Here is a 16569-nt window from a genome sequence, read left to right as displayed (position 1 = left end):
AAATACATATCGCGCATTTCGTGAAGAAAATCATGTTCAGTGATGAGGCACATTTTCACCTCAGTGGATTCGTCAATCAGCAGAATTGGCGCATTTAGGCGAATGATAATCCAAGAGTGATTGCCGAAAAACCAATGTACCCTAAAAGAGGGACTGTTTGGTGCGGTTTATAGGCCGGTGGCATCATTGGGCCGTATTTTTCCAAAATGAGACCGGTCAGGCAGTTACTGTGAATAGTGTTCGCCATCGTGAGATGATAAAGAACTTTTTATGGTCCGAATTGGAAGATATGGATGTGGACGATATGTGGTTTCAACAGGACGGTGCCACTTGTCACACAGCTAACGAAACAATGGCTCTTTTGCGCGAAAAATTTGATGGCCGAATAATCTCACGTCGCGGCGATGTCAATTGGCCGCCAAGATCATGTGATTCCACACCGTCGGACTTCTTTCTTTGGGGTTATTTGAAAGAAAAAGTGTACGTCGATAAGCCAGCAACAATTCAAGAGCTAAAGAATGAGATAATTCGGCACATTAACGGCATAGAACCTCAATTATGCCCCAGCGTCATCGAAAATTTGGACCATCGGATGGAGGTGTGTCAGCGAGGCCGCGGCGGCCATTTGGCCGATATTTTGTTCCATACATAATTGAGCATGTTGTTATCATAATAAAGAGAAATGACAATAATTTCCTAAAAAAATTGTATTTTATTCAAAATCAACACCGGCCCTTGAAACTTAAGCACCCTTTATATGTATGTGACACTTTGCTCGGATTTTAAACTTTGTTTGGGCAAAGGTTTTGATAGCCTTACTTAATTCGTTCCAGTTTTCGATATAACGGTATTTGAAAATTTGCTTAAATTTGAACTTTTTTGTAAATAAATACCTCAGTCTAAAAGTTGTTTTACTAAAATTTTCCAAAAAACAAAATAGCCTTTTCTTTGTATTAATTATTAACATTTTATAGATATACGAAACAAAGTCCAGGAACGGACAATTTAATATTCATATTCATTCATTCCGATATGGAAATTTAAGCAAATTTTCAAGTAAAGTTACCGGAATTTTAGAAGTGCCGAATTAATTGAGATCAATTATCAAAACGCAAATCTTCAACTGGCAACAAAATTAAAAAAAATTTTTTTTTAATTTAAAAAAAAAATAAAAAAAAATTGTTTTTAATTAAAAAAAAATTGTTTTTAATTAAAAAAAAATTGTTTTTAATTAAAAAAAAATTAAGACAAAAAATTAAGAAAAAAAAAATTGTTTCAGTTTTAATTTTAAGCATGACATTCGTTTAAAAAAAAAAAAAAATGTTTAAAATTTAAAAAAATTAATAGAAAAAAAAAATTAAAAATATACAGGGTTGCCAATATTCGACGTATCTTTTGACAAAGACGTCAGATAGCTTAATGTCATACCGCGTTGGAAGCGTCAGTCCAAGCAGATTTTCACCATGACACAGTACACGCCACGCGAGCGCTCCCAAATTGTTGAAATTTACATTCAACAAAAGAAGTCAATTGTGAAAATTCAACGTGCGTATAAAAAATTAAATAATGTGAAAAGTGCGCCTTCTAAGAACACCATTAAAAGTTTGTACGAAAGGTTTTCGACTGGTGATGCTCTTTCTAATCCAATGAGGCCAAATCAAAACCGACCAAGGCGGCGCCAAGGACATCCCAAAATCGCCGTTCTCAGCAGTTGGGCATTGCTCGGACCACTTTACAACGAATTATCCGCATTGATTTACATTTATTCCCGTATAAGATTCAATTGACGCAAAGATTGTTGCCTGCGGACAAGCCTCGTCGATTGAAATGGGCCCAAAGAGTCATCGAAATCCGTCGGGTCCGTCGAATATGGGCAACCCTGTATACGTTTATTTTTAAATCATAAGTCGGCTGAAAATGAAGTACCCACAACGCCCACTGTAAGCGAAAATATTTTATTTATTTTATGTGTATTTTTAAGACACTTGCCTATATTTTCAACACACTTATGCGCATACGGTATCGAGCTATAAATACTTACCCCCCGTTCCAAGTACACGTATCAGCTTGAAATGTGATAAATTCACTTTTTCCTCTTCCATTGCTGTACCTATGGGAACATAGAAAAACAAAATCTGTATTATCAAAGGAAATGCATTAAATTCATTATGCAAGTACGCAAAAGCTAACTTTATAACTTAATTACAGCAAATCTATAATATAAAAATGAATCGCAAAATGTGTTGGTAAGCGCATAACTCAATAACGCGCTGACCAATCTTAACAATTATTTTTTTAAAATGTTCCTTGAAGTCCAAGGATGGTTTATACGGCGAGAAAAATTCGAATAATTTCCGGGAAAACCCTAAAACAGCCCTTTGCTTTTTCCCATACAAATATTTCGCGTTCATGTGGATGTGCGCGTTCGCGTTCGCGTTGGAGGATCTATAGCGTTCACACAAAAGTGATAATATTCTTTTTTTTGTTTTAGTTTCAGAACGAGTTAAGGAATGATTCCATTCACAAATAATAAATAAAATTAGTTAAGTAAATTCTAAGAATAATCATGCAGGGCTGAACAAATTCAAACATATTTTAAGAATACCAAAAAACGAATGAGTCACTTGATTTACAATAAAGCGATTACTGAAAATATTTATATATACGTTTTATTTCATTATTCTTTATTATATCGGTTATTAACCCTATGTTAATAATAATAATAAATAATAAATTATCTCTATGTTTTGTCATTGAAGCACCCACTTTATAAATATTTGTCACCTTTAGGTTCCCACTATTCCTTTAGACTATTTTGCAATCAGGTTTGAACTTTAAGTTTCCCTCTTAGTTTGAAGCCCTCTGGCAAACATCAGTCGGGTTTTTAGTGGGTCCCAAAAGGGTGACCAAAGTTCATGGAAGCAAAGATACTTAGGCCACCCGAGCTGACCCTTTTCTTTAATTCTCCTGAACAGAACCGTCACCAAGATGATAGGGCGGTGTGTGAGGGTCAGCAGACTAAAAACGTCTTAAGGTAGAAATATAAACTGGTACATTCAAAATCTATTTGACAGAACGAAGTCTGTCGGGCCCGCTAGTAATTGAATAAAATGCTTTGAACAGCCTGAATACGTATATGAAGTTGGATCAATAGCTCGCTAAGAATTAGAGCAGCTGGCGTTGCCACCTCAAGAGCCAATATTTAATATTTAGTTGGTCCTTCAAAAGAACGTACCGCATTTTACCTAAATAAAGATAACCATTTAGATGTTGTTGTTGTAGCAACAAAAACATTTCCTATACATGAACGGGGAAAGACAGTCGACAGTCCTTGACCGGCTATAAATCCGGGTGGTTCCGGTACCGTAGAACTGACTGTCGTGGGAACGCGCGAGCTAAAGAGATCCTCAAATAGTTTTGTTATAAAAAACTCAATGCATATAAATTTGTAGTTAAAAACATATTTTTTTATTTATTCTTTCATTATACCCTTAAGTTACAGAAGCAAAGGAAAATAGTAGGATTCCTGACTTCATTGTTTACACAACGGGAAGTAAATGCAGCATCATCCAAATGGAGCAACCAGAAGGTCTGTGTACTATTTTAAAGCATATGAAAAAAGCTTTATAAACAATATTAAAAAAAAAGAAAATTAATAATATTTTATTGGATAGCTATGATGTAGTAGGACTTCACTCAATCTACTTGGCATTAAGTTTACTCTCTCTTTTCCTCAGTTGTAATCTTCGCCCACTCTGTATGCAAAACACTTCGCAAAGCCACCTTACTTGTCACTGCACGCTGTCGAATTCTTTTTTTTTACAGATCCCACAGATGCTCAATAGGATTGCGATCGGGCGACAGTGGGGTTATTTTAAGCTGTTTAGGGCCGTTGTACGAGAGCCAAAGCTTAACGATCTCGGATGTGTCTTTTGCGTTGTTATCTTGCTGTAACCAAAATGTGTTTGATAAGCCAAGATTTTCGGCACGCTTTTTGCAAATTCCTTTTGAAAATGTTCAAATACCTCCATCTATCGATTGTCGATTGAATAAGTTCTAACTGACCCACACTACCTGCCGCTTCTGCGGATTCTGCTTCTCTAGCGCAGTGCTTGATTTGCGCCAAACAATTTGACGACCTCTTATTCCAAAAATACAGAATTTACGTCTGAAAAAATGACTTGTTTCCAAAACACGGAGGCAAATTATTGGGTTGCGGAATAAGTTCGTGGCGTTTTTATCGAAGATTTTTATTTACACAAAAACAATAATTATATCAATTATAAAGGGTTTTCCAATAACAGGTGCTATTTAAATATATAAAAGGCTATCGAGGGATGATTAACAATTTTTTATGGCCGGAATTGGATGGTATTGATCTGGACAATGTTTATTTTCAACAAGACGCCGCTACGTGCCACACAACCACGAAACGATTGATCTTTTACGGGAAAAGTTTCCGGACCGTGTTATCTCTCGAAGAGCTGATCACAATTGGCCCCCAACATTTTGTGATTTAACACCTAGTGGCTTTTTTCTTTGGGGCCACGTGATTGAGAAAGTCTACACCAACAGCCCGGGGTCGATTCAAGACCTCAAAGATGGAATTCGTGAGGCTATCGAGGACATAGGGCAGCCACTTTGCAATTCGGTTTTGGAAAATTTCATGAAAAGGATATTGCCCTGTAAGCGTGGTCGTGGTGGTCATTTTCCTGATATTATTTTCCACTATTAACGGCATACCTTCCTCTTTATAATGAAATAAACATCGGATCATTTATATTAAAAAATAGCATTTTTCTTTGAACATCAAAATAACACCTCTTATTGGAAAACCCTTTATATTCGCCTTCTCTCGACCAATTTGTTGATGCCCTTCCGCCAAAAATCGTCTGGTCTGGTGTCAAAGAAGTTGTTGAGCCAGTTTTTAAAGACCTCTTTGTTATCGGAAGTAACGCCCTTCATTTGGTTTGACAGTGAGCGGAAAATATGGTAATCGTTCGATGCAAGGTTCGGAGAATACGGTGTACGCTGAAGAAACTCCCTTTCGAGCTCTTGGAGTGATGACTTGTGCAACATGGTACCTGGCGTTGTCGTGAAGGAGTATACAGGGTTCGATTGAAAAGTAAGGAGCCTTATTTTTTTTAAGCAGTTTTATTAAATCTTTTGGCTTATACAACAAATATTCTTCAAAATAGGACCCTTGAGCGTCAATACACCGCTGGTAGCTGTCCTTACACTGCAGGAAACATTTTTTAAACTCATACGCCAGAATCGCGTTCAATTTGGCTGTCACAGTTTTTTGGATCGCCTCGATGGAGTCGAAACGCCTCCCCTTCAGCTTTCTTTTCAGGCGTGGGAACAAGAAGAATTACGGAGGGGACAGGTCTGGGCTGTAGGGAGGGTGGGGAAGCACCGGAACCCTCATCTTGGCTAATGCAGAGGTGCAGAGGAAGGCGGTGTGCGCCAGCGCATTGTTGTGATGAAGGGTCCAATTATTGACGAGGTCGGGCCGAACCCGTGCGACGCGGTTTTTCAGCCAAAGGAGCACTTCTTTATAAAATGCCGCGTTTACAGTGCTTCCTGGAGGTACAAACTGTGTAGCTTTACGCAAAATTTGATCGAGTAACGTTGCTCCAACGATCGCTGCATTTTCGCCACTGCAAAATCCTAACATACTTTTAAAATAGCTTTCACGCGCGGAGCGATGTTGACTGCACCGCTGTTGCCAGCGAACTGGGTTTCTAATGGAAGGGGAAGGTCCAACGATCATTTTCCCCCACCAGCCGATTCGGTTGATCGCTTGGCAGACGCTCAGCGCGGGAAGGCTCATTACTTTTCAATCAAACCCTGTAGTGTCGATCAGGTCTTTTCAGTCGAATAGCCTCATTCACGCGGTATAGCTGGGCAAGGTAGAGCTCCGTGTTGACCGTATCATTCTCTTCGAGCACCATGCCCTCACAGTCCCAACAAACACATATCATGATCTTCGTGGGATGAAGAACCGGCTTGATTTTCGGCTTTGACGTATCTCCTGGAGCCACCAACTCATTTCTTTGCTTCATTCGAATTACTACGAAAATTACAAAAGCACCAGATTTATAAAAATTAGCTACTGCACCGGGTGTATAAAACTGAGTTGATCTTTTGTTGTTGTTGCTTTTTTATTAGCATCTATAAGTAGTTAAAACTCGATTGTGATTATTTTTGATGAATATTTGGAATATGTCCCTGTCAAAAATTAAATACCAACAAATTACTACTCTCATATTTACTTAGAAACATCCGTTATTTAATGAGAGAGAAAAGCTCAACACAGTAAAAAGCTAAACTCATACCTTGTATTATCTTTTTATTACGATTTAAAATGCAGTAAGAATCTGAACGCCGATACTGTTTGAACTCGGGACGAAAATAGCGTGTTTTATTTAGTATTTTTCACAGTACCAATCTACCAAGACCTGGGGGCGAACACGGCAAATATGTATATAGATGAGCTGACAAGCTCATATGCACATACAGTATTTATTTATTTATTATCGTCTGCAGCCACACACAGCTCAAGGTCACAACAAGGCAACTCATTTCATCAAACGAGTGGGCCGTCAACAGGTACGAGTACAAAAGGAGTCAGCCACACGAATCATATTTCTCTCTAACAATTGTGTTGTTGTCATGCATTGGAGGTTTTCTGTTCGTCAATTGACATAAATAACAACAGTGCGTGACAATGACTCAAGGACACTGTCTGCAAGTGACATTCAACTTGTGAGTGTAAAGACTGCAAATTTTAATACGAACTAAAGGCAAAGAGATTTTATTGAAGCACACACAACCAACCCACGTTACTTGTCCCAGTGGACTAAAAGAAGCTGGTGGAAAAACTTTCAGCACGAAACGCTTGTTACCATTACTTTTACTATTATACAATTTACGATTAGGCTACTATGCCAGTGGTAGAAAGGAAAATGCGGTTGTGGAAGAGGCCAGCCAATGAGAAAGCCCATAATTTCTTTACACTGCGAACAGTAACCAGAATTACTATGAAACCAAAAAAGAACAAATTTAAATGAAATTTTGTATTGTAAATTGTACTTGCAGCTGTACAAGGTAATACTCATGGCCAGGAATTCGTTGAAGAAACAGCCTTGGGACAACCACATTGAAGGGGCACAAGTAGTAAAGTGTGGCAGGACAAGCAAAAGTCGTCGTCGCATGCATTCCAAAAGTTGCTTCGCACAAAGGTTATTAGCACGGAAACACATAGAAGTCAATGTGCCATAGAAACGAACGAGGCAAGTCGAGTGGTGGTGGTGATGGTGCAGTTGCACGCTTTTATTAGAGCAGTCTAGGGGAGATTTTTAATTTAAATTTGTATAAATACACATGAAATAGGTGCTTGCGCCGCTTGTTGGCTGTTTGGCCGAGCTCTTCCTCGGATTTGTGGTGCACGCACGGTGTTGTTCCACAAATGGGGGGGCCTATAATTGTGTGGTTTGTTTTGTTTCATGAGGAGCTTTTTCATGGCAGATATACAGCCGCAGGTTCGCCATTGCCTGCCTAGGGTCGAAAACTATATCAAAAAACTTGTTATATTATTTGGTATTTCATGGCCGGATTCGATATTCCGGTCACTACAGAATAGTAGTCACGCACCAGCCAGTTCGACTAAGACGGCCGCGAAATAAGTAAAGAAGTGCAATTTTCGGCCCGGACCGAACTTTTTATAAGCGCGCACAATTAAGTGAAATTTAATTTGGGCGTGGGTATTATTAATATTAGAAATATGCTTCAATTTCTCGTTGCCTTGATCCTCTTCGGTTCTCGTATTAGATTCTGAAAATTAACAATCAGTTCAAATACATTTACGGTTCCGTCCGAGCCTAGGCAATCACGAGTTTTGCGATATGTTGTTTTTAAAGATCGACTATTTTCATAATAAATTTCAATAATTTTAAAACTTTGCTCCAATCGTGTAGAATTGTACTTCAGTCGACTTGACATATGTCAAAGATGGCATAAAAAAGTTACATCTATAATAGGAATTAATAAAGATACGTCTAGGAATTATTTACTACTGACATTTAGGCGCCACTTTTGAAATACCCTTTATTTTACATAAATTGAGAGCAGTGAGAGAATTATGTTGCCGTACCGTTTTATTATCTATTTCGAATAAAATTCCTCCAAATATACAATACAAATAGATTTTTTGTTCATATATAAAAAAGCAACGCATCAAAGAAAACTGTCGAATATGAAAATGAAGTACCATAAACAAGCAAGTAAAAGAAAACATTGTAATACAATAAAAAACAGGGATTGAAATTGCTCCTCAACTTCTTAATTTTCATTTTTACTCTCGCTACTACTCTAAACTTGAACAGATGAGTAGTGGACCAGGTTACGCAAAACGCGCGATTATTTGTTTTACTCCGCTCGTTGTTGCTAGTAACTCAGAGTAATAATAAAAAAAAAAGAATTGTCAGTACTCTCTGTAGTTGGAGCAGTAGTAAAATATTCATGTGTTCTCCAGCTAGTGCTGCTACTCTCATGGCTGCTACTTGAGCTGCGTTCGTTTTTGTTTTGTTAGATGCATTTTTTATGCGGCTTTGCGATGTTAAACTGAAAATATAACCGACAAATTAGTATGTCCGTATAGTAGCGAACGGAGAGCAATGGTTTCGGTAATATTATATTACTGCTATTAAGTAGTTAATGCAAACCCTGTTAAAATGCTAATATAGCTCGTGCAATCGGGTCGACGTGTTGAGTAACAACTTATAAACTTCTAAGAAAGTCTTGGCTAACAGAGCATTTAGAAAGTGTTACATTCGGTCTGGGCAAAATTTTAAATACCTGCACACATTTTAGTCTTAACAAATAAAAAAGTGCACGTGGTTTCATCTGATCTCAATAATATTTAGGCAGGAGCTAAATAAGGTGGGGAGCAATACATATATGCGGCAAGCTTGGACGAGTTTTATTTAGATACTACCCAAAAGTGGGTGTAGGCATAGCCCATTTTTTTCAAAATTTTACTTACATTATATTTTTAAATTTTTTATTTTCATTATTTGTAGCATATTTCAGTAATTTCGCTTAATTTATATCAAAAATACACCTTGTTTTCTCTTTTGAAAAGTACAGTTATATGCGAGTTATGCTGTTTATGCTGTTCAGGTATTTATTTATTTACCCATATAAAAACCCAAATCAGGCGTAATTATAAATACAAGTTTTTAAAATTGGATTCTGCCATTTTTCTGTTATGTTTCGAAATTCATTAATTTTTAAACATTTAAATATTGACCCATTTTTAATCAATTTGCCCATTTACCAGGAATTTGGCTTTTGCCCCCATTTCTCATATCTAATGATTTGCAGATGATCAGAATTTCATGGATCAATAAACTCGTAAATACATGCATACATACATATTAATGTACAATTTTTAATAATAGATGCCACATAATGTATTAAAAAGAACATCGATACCTAAAAAAAGTCAAAATGTTTTTTTACATCAGCCAATTATTAATTATTTAATTTTTTTATTAATTTTTCGAAATTTTATTATTTTAATAGTTTCTGAAATTAACTTAACCTCAAATAATTTGCTGACGTAAAGAAACCGGATTTTAATGCACAAAAATTTAAAGAGCCTTTTAGGTATTAAACATTCAAAGAAAAAATCACCGTGTTATTAATGCGCATACATTAATATATACATAATGAAGTTAAGTTTGACTAAGCTTTTTTCTAAAATTGCTAGTTCAAAATAAATAGTGAATATATACACATACATAAATGCATAACCTAACAGAATATGTATGTATGAAGCACGTGTCTACGCGCACAAATGTGTTGGATATGTACACGCATAGGCATACAAACGAAAGCATTTATTATTATACATTTGCAAAATTACTCTCCAGTTAGGTACAGAGAGCAAAGTCAAAAATACTCCTTAAGCCATACAATCACTTTACTGTGACAACACGGGCGCACTCATCACTCACCGCGCCACTAAAACGTAAGTCCAGCAACAAAATCAAATTATTACGGTGAATTAAAATGCGTATTTGTTGTGATAACTTGGGAAATAATGGTGGCTGACTACAATAATTGCCTGCGGTTATTGAACCACAGATATTTTCTAAATATTGTATATGTAGTTATACGAACAACTAGATCGACCATAACAATTTCACATTATTACGCCCTGCAGGAAAATAAGGAACTACTGACATGAGTTTCTCATTCCTCACTTATTGTATTTCGCTGAAGTATGACTTTTATGAGAAATGTTTAGTCAGTAATTTTTCTACACAATTTCAAAATAAATAAATAAATAAAATTAAAATTTTACAAAACAAAAACAAAAAACTTCAATCTCTACGCTATTTCCCCTCCTCCATTTGTTATTCTCCTTTATGGGTCCATGTATTTTTTTCAGTAATGTACTTTCGAAATGTTTCAAGTCCTCTTCGTTATTTGCTAACATCATCTATAGTATACTGCAGGCCTCACCATTGATAAATACATCGCAGTTTTACATTTTTTCTTAATTTGTTTTGACTTCTACTGTAACTGTGATAAAATTGAAAGGCGACTTTCAAATTTAAACTTCACTATCTCTTCGGCCGCCATAGCCGAATAGGTTGGTGCGTGACTACCATTCGGAGTTCAGAGAGAACGTAAGTTCGAATCTCGGTGAAACACGAAAATGAAGAAAAACCTTTTTCTAATAGCGCTTGCCTCTCGGCAGGCAATAGCAAACCTCCGAGTGCATTGCTGCCCTGAAAAAGCTCCTCATAAAAATATCTGCCGTTCGGAGTCGGCTTGCGACTGTAGGTTCCTCCATTTGTGAAACAACATCAAGACGCATACCACAAATAGGAGGAGGAGCTCGGCTAAACACCCAAAAAGGGTGCATGCGCCCATTATATATCTTCGGAAAATATATTTTTAAAGAAAATTTAATCTGCTTTAGCAACGTTTTATTTATCTAACCGCATCCAACCGAGCCTTCAACTATTTCTAAGTTTGACGCTTATTGTAGTTTGTGCTCATCGATACATATTAACCGTTGGCGATCGTATGTCTACTCTCGGCTACCAAAGCATATTTACCATTTCGGTCGTATGTCTGCTCTCAGCTATCTCAACAAGGAATCATACTTATTTTTTACTGTATTTATTTATAGAATTAATAAATCTTGTTTATCCTTCATAATCCTATGCATCACTTCTCTTTCGAGAGAAATTAATACGGACCAATAAGACACCCATGTCCAAATTTAACATAGCCGTAAAGTGTTAATAGTTAAATAATCCATACACGCATTCGTGGCAGATCTACATGCATAAAAAATTGAATTAGGTAATAACGGATTTTTCAATAAAGTCATAAAAGTTTTTATTTAGGTTTATTAAAGTTTACGCTTGTAATGAAAATCAATCAATTTCAATTGAATCGATTCAAATCAATCGATTCCTCGCTGTTCACTGCAATTGAAAATCCCTTTGTCAATATTGTGGCGAATTTTATTAGTAAATTTCTCTGCTGGGTATTTTTATAAAAACATTAATCAACATCAGTTGGCAAAGATGAATGTTGTTTATACTTATTTCGCTTCAAACAAACTTGTTTAATTTATTTTCTCCATAAAATTCGACTTGTAGAAGTTCATATAAGCATAAATAAGATTTGGTTTTATTTAAAATTAAAAGCACGTGGTATTTATTTTATGATGAAATTCAAAATTTGACTTCAGTATTGTATAAAAAAAAACAAAAAATCTATTAAAATTTTATTTATTTATATTAAGCAATAAGCACATCGCAAACGAAATTGCGTTGCAAAACAAAATGCCACTTAACTTTATAAAAAACACTCGTTTTAGTCACAAACACTTTTCTTTTATTACTTCATTTGGCAAATACATCACACTTTTTTTTTTTAATTTTAAGCGAAATTTAAAAATTAAATGCATGTTCGATGGCCCTGCCGAAGTTCATGCACCTAACGATTACACGTTTATCTCTCCCATTGCCTCTTTAACACTCATTCACTCAGACGTTATGGATGTGTCATTGGTACAAAAAAATAATACAAAAAAAATTTCATAAAAGGAGCATTCCAAGGTATAAGTAGCTTTTTAAACAAGGCGTTTCTAGTGAGATCATCTATTGACGACAAGCCAGATTTTCACTGCTGTGCTACGCCGTCGAGTGGATTTGTACGTGCGTAGCATTCAGAGGGTTCGGGATAAAACTCATTGTGAAGTTTGTGCCACGAAACATCAAATCGTAGAAAAGTTTTCTTCTATCGCAGTCGCCCCTCAGCAGAAGACAATGCTAAGCAGCTTAGTACGCTATGAAAAAAGCTCTCATAAAAACCGTCTGCCGTTCGGAATCGTGATAAAGTTATCGGTTCTATCATTTGTAAGTTTAAAGTTAACCAATAAGTCGCACACTACAAATCGGTAGAGACGCTCGGCCGAACATCTAATAAAAGATGTACATACATCCCAATTAGGTGCGTATGAATATATGAGCAATAAACATCAGTCGTTTCTCGGTTTAGAATATAAAAATCACAAATGAAAGTCCTACTTGTATTCATGAATATGCGTCGAATTCACGTATTCGCGAGGAGAAAGCGAAAAGTAAAATTTTTGGCCGTGATGTTGGGCATTTGATTCCAAGTTTGTTGTTGTGAAATCTTACAAAGTTCTGTAGGTAGGTAGGTAGGTAGGGTGGTTGTCGTAAGACACACTTAGACCTTCGGCAGGTCCATTGTGATACCACTGGAGCTTATCCTTACTCTACGTGTTCCTTTTCAAACCATCCGGTTGCTTTAATAAACGAGCAGAGCTTCGTTAGTTTTAGATGGGCTATGTCCGCTACATCGGTTAGAAATGCTGTATCAAGAGTGCGCAGCCTTCTTATAGCTAGGCTTTCACACTCACATAAAAGGTGTTTGACTGTTTCCCCTTCTTCTGTATTAAGACAGCTTCTACAGAAATCGAAGTAAGGGAGTCCTAACCTTCTAGCGTGGCTGCCTATTAAACAATGACCAGTTAAAACACCTATCATTTTTCTTATAGATTCTCTGTTGAATCTTAGCAAGATCTTCGATCGACCGCTGTTCCAGTTCGGCCATGTCTGTCTGCTTAGTTCGCATGTTGTGAGGTTTTGCCAGATTGTATTTACCTTTTTGATGGTTTCCCTGTCTATAAGTAATTTACAAGTGGCTATGGGCATGGGTATCAGCACCTTATCCTGTTCGAGATCGAGCGTTGTACCGGTTCTTGCAAATTCATCCGCCTTACAATTTCCTGCAATGTTCCTGTGGCCTGGTACCCAGATAAGGTGCACCTTGTAGCACTTAGATACGACATCTAGTAGTTTAAAACATTCTAGAACTGTTTTTGACGAGTGTGTTTTTGATTCCAGCGCTTTTATTGCTGCTTGACTGTCCGAGTAAATGAAGACTTCATTTGCGGATAATACTCTCGTTTTTATTTCTTTACGTCCCTCTTTTATGGCAGTGACTTCCGCCTGAAATACACTGCAATGATCAGGCAAGCGAAATGATTGGCATACTCCGAGTTTGTCGGAGTAGACCCCTCCACCTACTTGGTTGTCCAGTTTTGAGCCATCTGTGTAGATGTTTAAGTCATTTATCTTGACAATGAGCCCGTTATCCCATTCTTCTTTGGAAGGAAATACTGTGACAAAGGATTTATCGAAATTGATGTCCTTGGTCCTACAGAAATCCGTTGTGCTGGGAATGCAGGGGAATTGTGCTAAAATTGAGGAGTGCCCTCTTTGGTACGTTCTGAGTAGGCCGATTTCTCTTAGTCTGAGAGTTGCTTTGGCAGCTGTTTGCTTACCGTACTGCTCTTCTATTGGTAAAATGTTAAGCATAATATTTAGTGCATCTGTGGGTGTGGTTCTGAGGGCCCCGCAGATGCAAAGACTGGCCATTCTTTGTACGTGTGCCATGCTTCTTTTGATGTACAATTTATCTAAAGCTGGCCACCATACTAATATGCCGTATGTTAGGATTGGTCTGACAATTGCCGTGTAAAGCCAGTATACGATAGATGGGGAGAGACCCCAACTTAGTCCTATTAGCTGTTTACAAGAGTATAGTGCTATTGTCGCCCTTTTTACTCTATCTTCGACATTTGCCTTATATGTTAGCTTTCGGTCTATTATTAGACCTAAGTAGCGGGCCTCATCACTAAATGACAGTGCCGTTCCACCTAGAGTCGGAGAAGTTATATTTGGAATTTTGTGTTTCCTGGTAAATAGGATGAGTTCAGTTTTATTAGGGTTGACGCTTAGCCCATTTGCTTTTGACCAGTTTTCAACCATGTTTAGTAAATCCTGCATGACTTCTATGAGTGTATTGGGGAATTTCCCCCTTACTACCATTGCAACATCGTCCGCATATGCTACGACGTGTTGTCCTCTCTCCTCTAGGCTCTTTAGCAATGAGTTTAGTGCCAGCACCCATAGGAGAGGGGACAGCACAAGCATAAAAAAAAATTTTTGCTAAAAACAGATGTATTCGATTAGGATCCCACAAAATTTAACGCGACTGGACAAAGTGTTACGAAAATTGGTTGAAACGAATGCAAAAGAGTTTTAATTATTAAGAATATTTTGAAAAAAAAAACAACGATTTTCAGCCACCAATGTTCATTTTCCCATTGCTAGGCCAGAATATAAATAGCCAACCTCGTAAACTACCTGTTTATTCAGTCGGCACATTGTGTTTGATTACATATGTACATACATACTGCAACCATGTGTCTACTAAAATTACAACATACAACAACATAATCCCTGCAAGACAACTGAGTATTAAATATGCAAATTTTTGTGTTATTATTATGAATAATTACAAAAGAGCTTAGCAAACTACTCATTTTTGTTCTAGTTGGGTAGTACTTGATTACCTGAGTACTCTCCTCTTGTCGCTGGATTTTCTAAGCGCACATTCTCCTGTGTTGACAATTTGTATGAAGAAATAGTAGCGGACAAAACCACCTTTCCCATAGGTTATAAGTAATTTCGAATGAGAGTTTTGTTTTCAAGTTTCAACTGAGAAGCTCTTTTCCTATCATAGTAGTTACATGTAAGTGAATTGCATTGCTCTAAAAAGGCAAAGCAACCAATAATTTTCACGTTTCATGGTGTAATTTCTCCTGATTAAAGAACGGCTCATTGTTGTAATCACAAAATCCGCAGTCTCTAAAATGTATTGTAGGGAAGAGTTGCATTGATAAGAGAGCCGTACACAAATCAATTTACATGCCCATATACAATATATGTATGGATGTATATGCATTACGCACGCTACAACGAAACGTGTAAAAACTTGAGAAAATTACAAAAATACCAAAGTGATTAAAAATAGATAGAAATAATAAGAAGAGAGATAAAAAAGCACAGATAATGAAAATAGAATGTGTACGGGTTTGTAGATGCATACATATCGATCTTCTAGTGCGTATACAGACATACTTACATATATAAGTATACCTATAGAGGCACAAACACACACACATACAAATATACGATTTAAGTGCACACATTCACATCAAAAGTGCGAAAAGTGTGGGGAAAAAGCTGAGTGGGCTTGAAAAAAGATAATAAAAAGAATAAAATGAGAAATTGTATGTAAAGCGGAGAAAGAGATAAAAATAAAGTATAAGAGAATATGCGAAAATGCAAATAATATAAAGCACAGAAGGCCGCTCATGAAAACAGTGCATTTGAACATAAGAAACCAACGTACACACATACGTATGTATATGTACACTTGTGCTCGCACAATTAAGTCACTAGGAATGAAAATTGAAAAAAAAACATTGTAATAATATATTGGGTTAGGGAATAAGTTCGTAGAGCTTTTTATGTTTCCTTTTATTTTACAACGATTTGTTTGCTGTTTGACAAAGGGTAAGTATTCATTCGATAGAGTTCTTTCTGCTCTACAAAATTAAGGTAATTGTATTTTTGAGTTTTATTTTTTTATTATTGACATAGTTTTGAGGCTTAGAAATGGAATACCCAGGAAGCAAGAATCGACATTTTCGACACCTGCCCGGGGCATTTACGACGTGTATGGAGAAGGTGCCATAGACGAGTCTACAGCACGGAAATGGTTTGCAAAGCTCAAAAATGGCGACTTTGACGTCGATGGCACATCCCGCACGGGAAGGGCTTCTGAATTCGTTGAAGAACGTCTGAAATCACTTTTGAAGGAGGACAGTCGCCAAACCAAACGTGAATTAAGGGGGAAAAAAATAAACTGCGATCATAAAACGATTCTAAATCACCTTCATGCAGTGGGAATTACCGAAAAATTGTGAGCCTGGGTGCCACACGAGCTCAACGAAAATACAAAGAAAGTCACCTTCAAATAATTGCTTTTCAGCATCTCGCCCGCCATCGAGCAACAGCGCATTTTGTACCGAATCGTCACGAGGAATGAGAAATGGTGCATCTACATCTATCTGAAGCAAATAAAGGCGTGGATAGCTCC

At 36.9% G+C, this 16569-nt stretch overlaps 1 protein-coding gene across 6 annotated transcripts in view; it reads right to left on the bottom strand.

Moving 5' to 3' along the window:
* The window catches only part of LOC129240983 (chromosomal serine/threonine-protein kinase JIL-1), a 73506-nt gene that overhangs the window by 32984 nt on the left and 23953 nt on the right, over positions 1 to 16569 (bottom strand). For all 6 annotated transcript variants that reach the window (XM_054877080.1, XM_054877083.1, XM_054877081.1 and 3 more), the window contains one exon: positions 2042 to 2110. In XM_054877080.1, coding sequence (XP_054733055.1) covers positions 2042 to 2110 — 69 coding nt within the window. The remainder of the gene's footprint in view (positions 1 to 2041; positions 2111 to 16569) is intronic.

The sequence above is a fragment of the Anastrepha obliqua genome, chromosome 3 (genome assembly GCF_027943255.1).
Source record: "Anastrepha obliqua isolate idAnaObli1 chromosome 3, idAnaObli1_1.0, whole genome shotgun sequence".
NCBI classification, from domain to species: domain Eukaryota; kingdom Metazoa; phylum Arthropoda; class Insecta; order Diptera; family Tephritidae; genus Anastrepha; species Anastrepha obliqua.
Note: the sequence above shows the minus strand (reverse complement) of the source record. Positions and strands in the feature narration are given on the sequence as shown.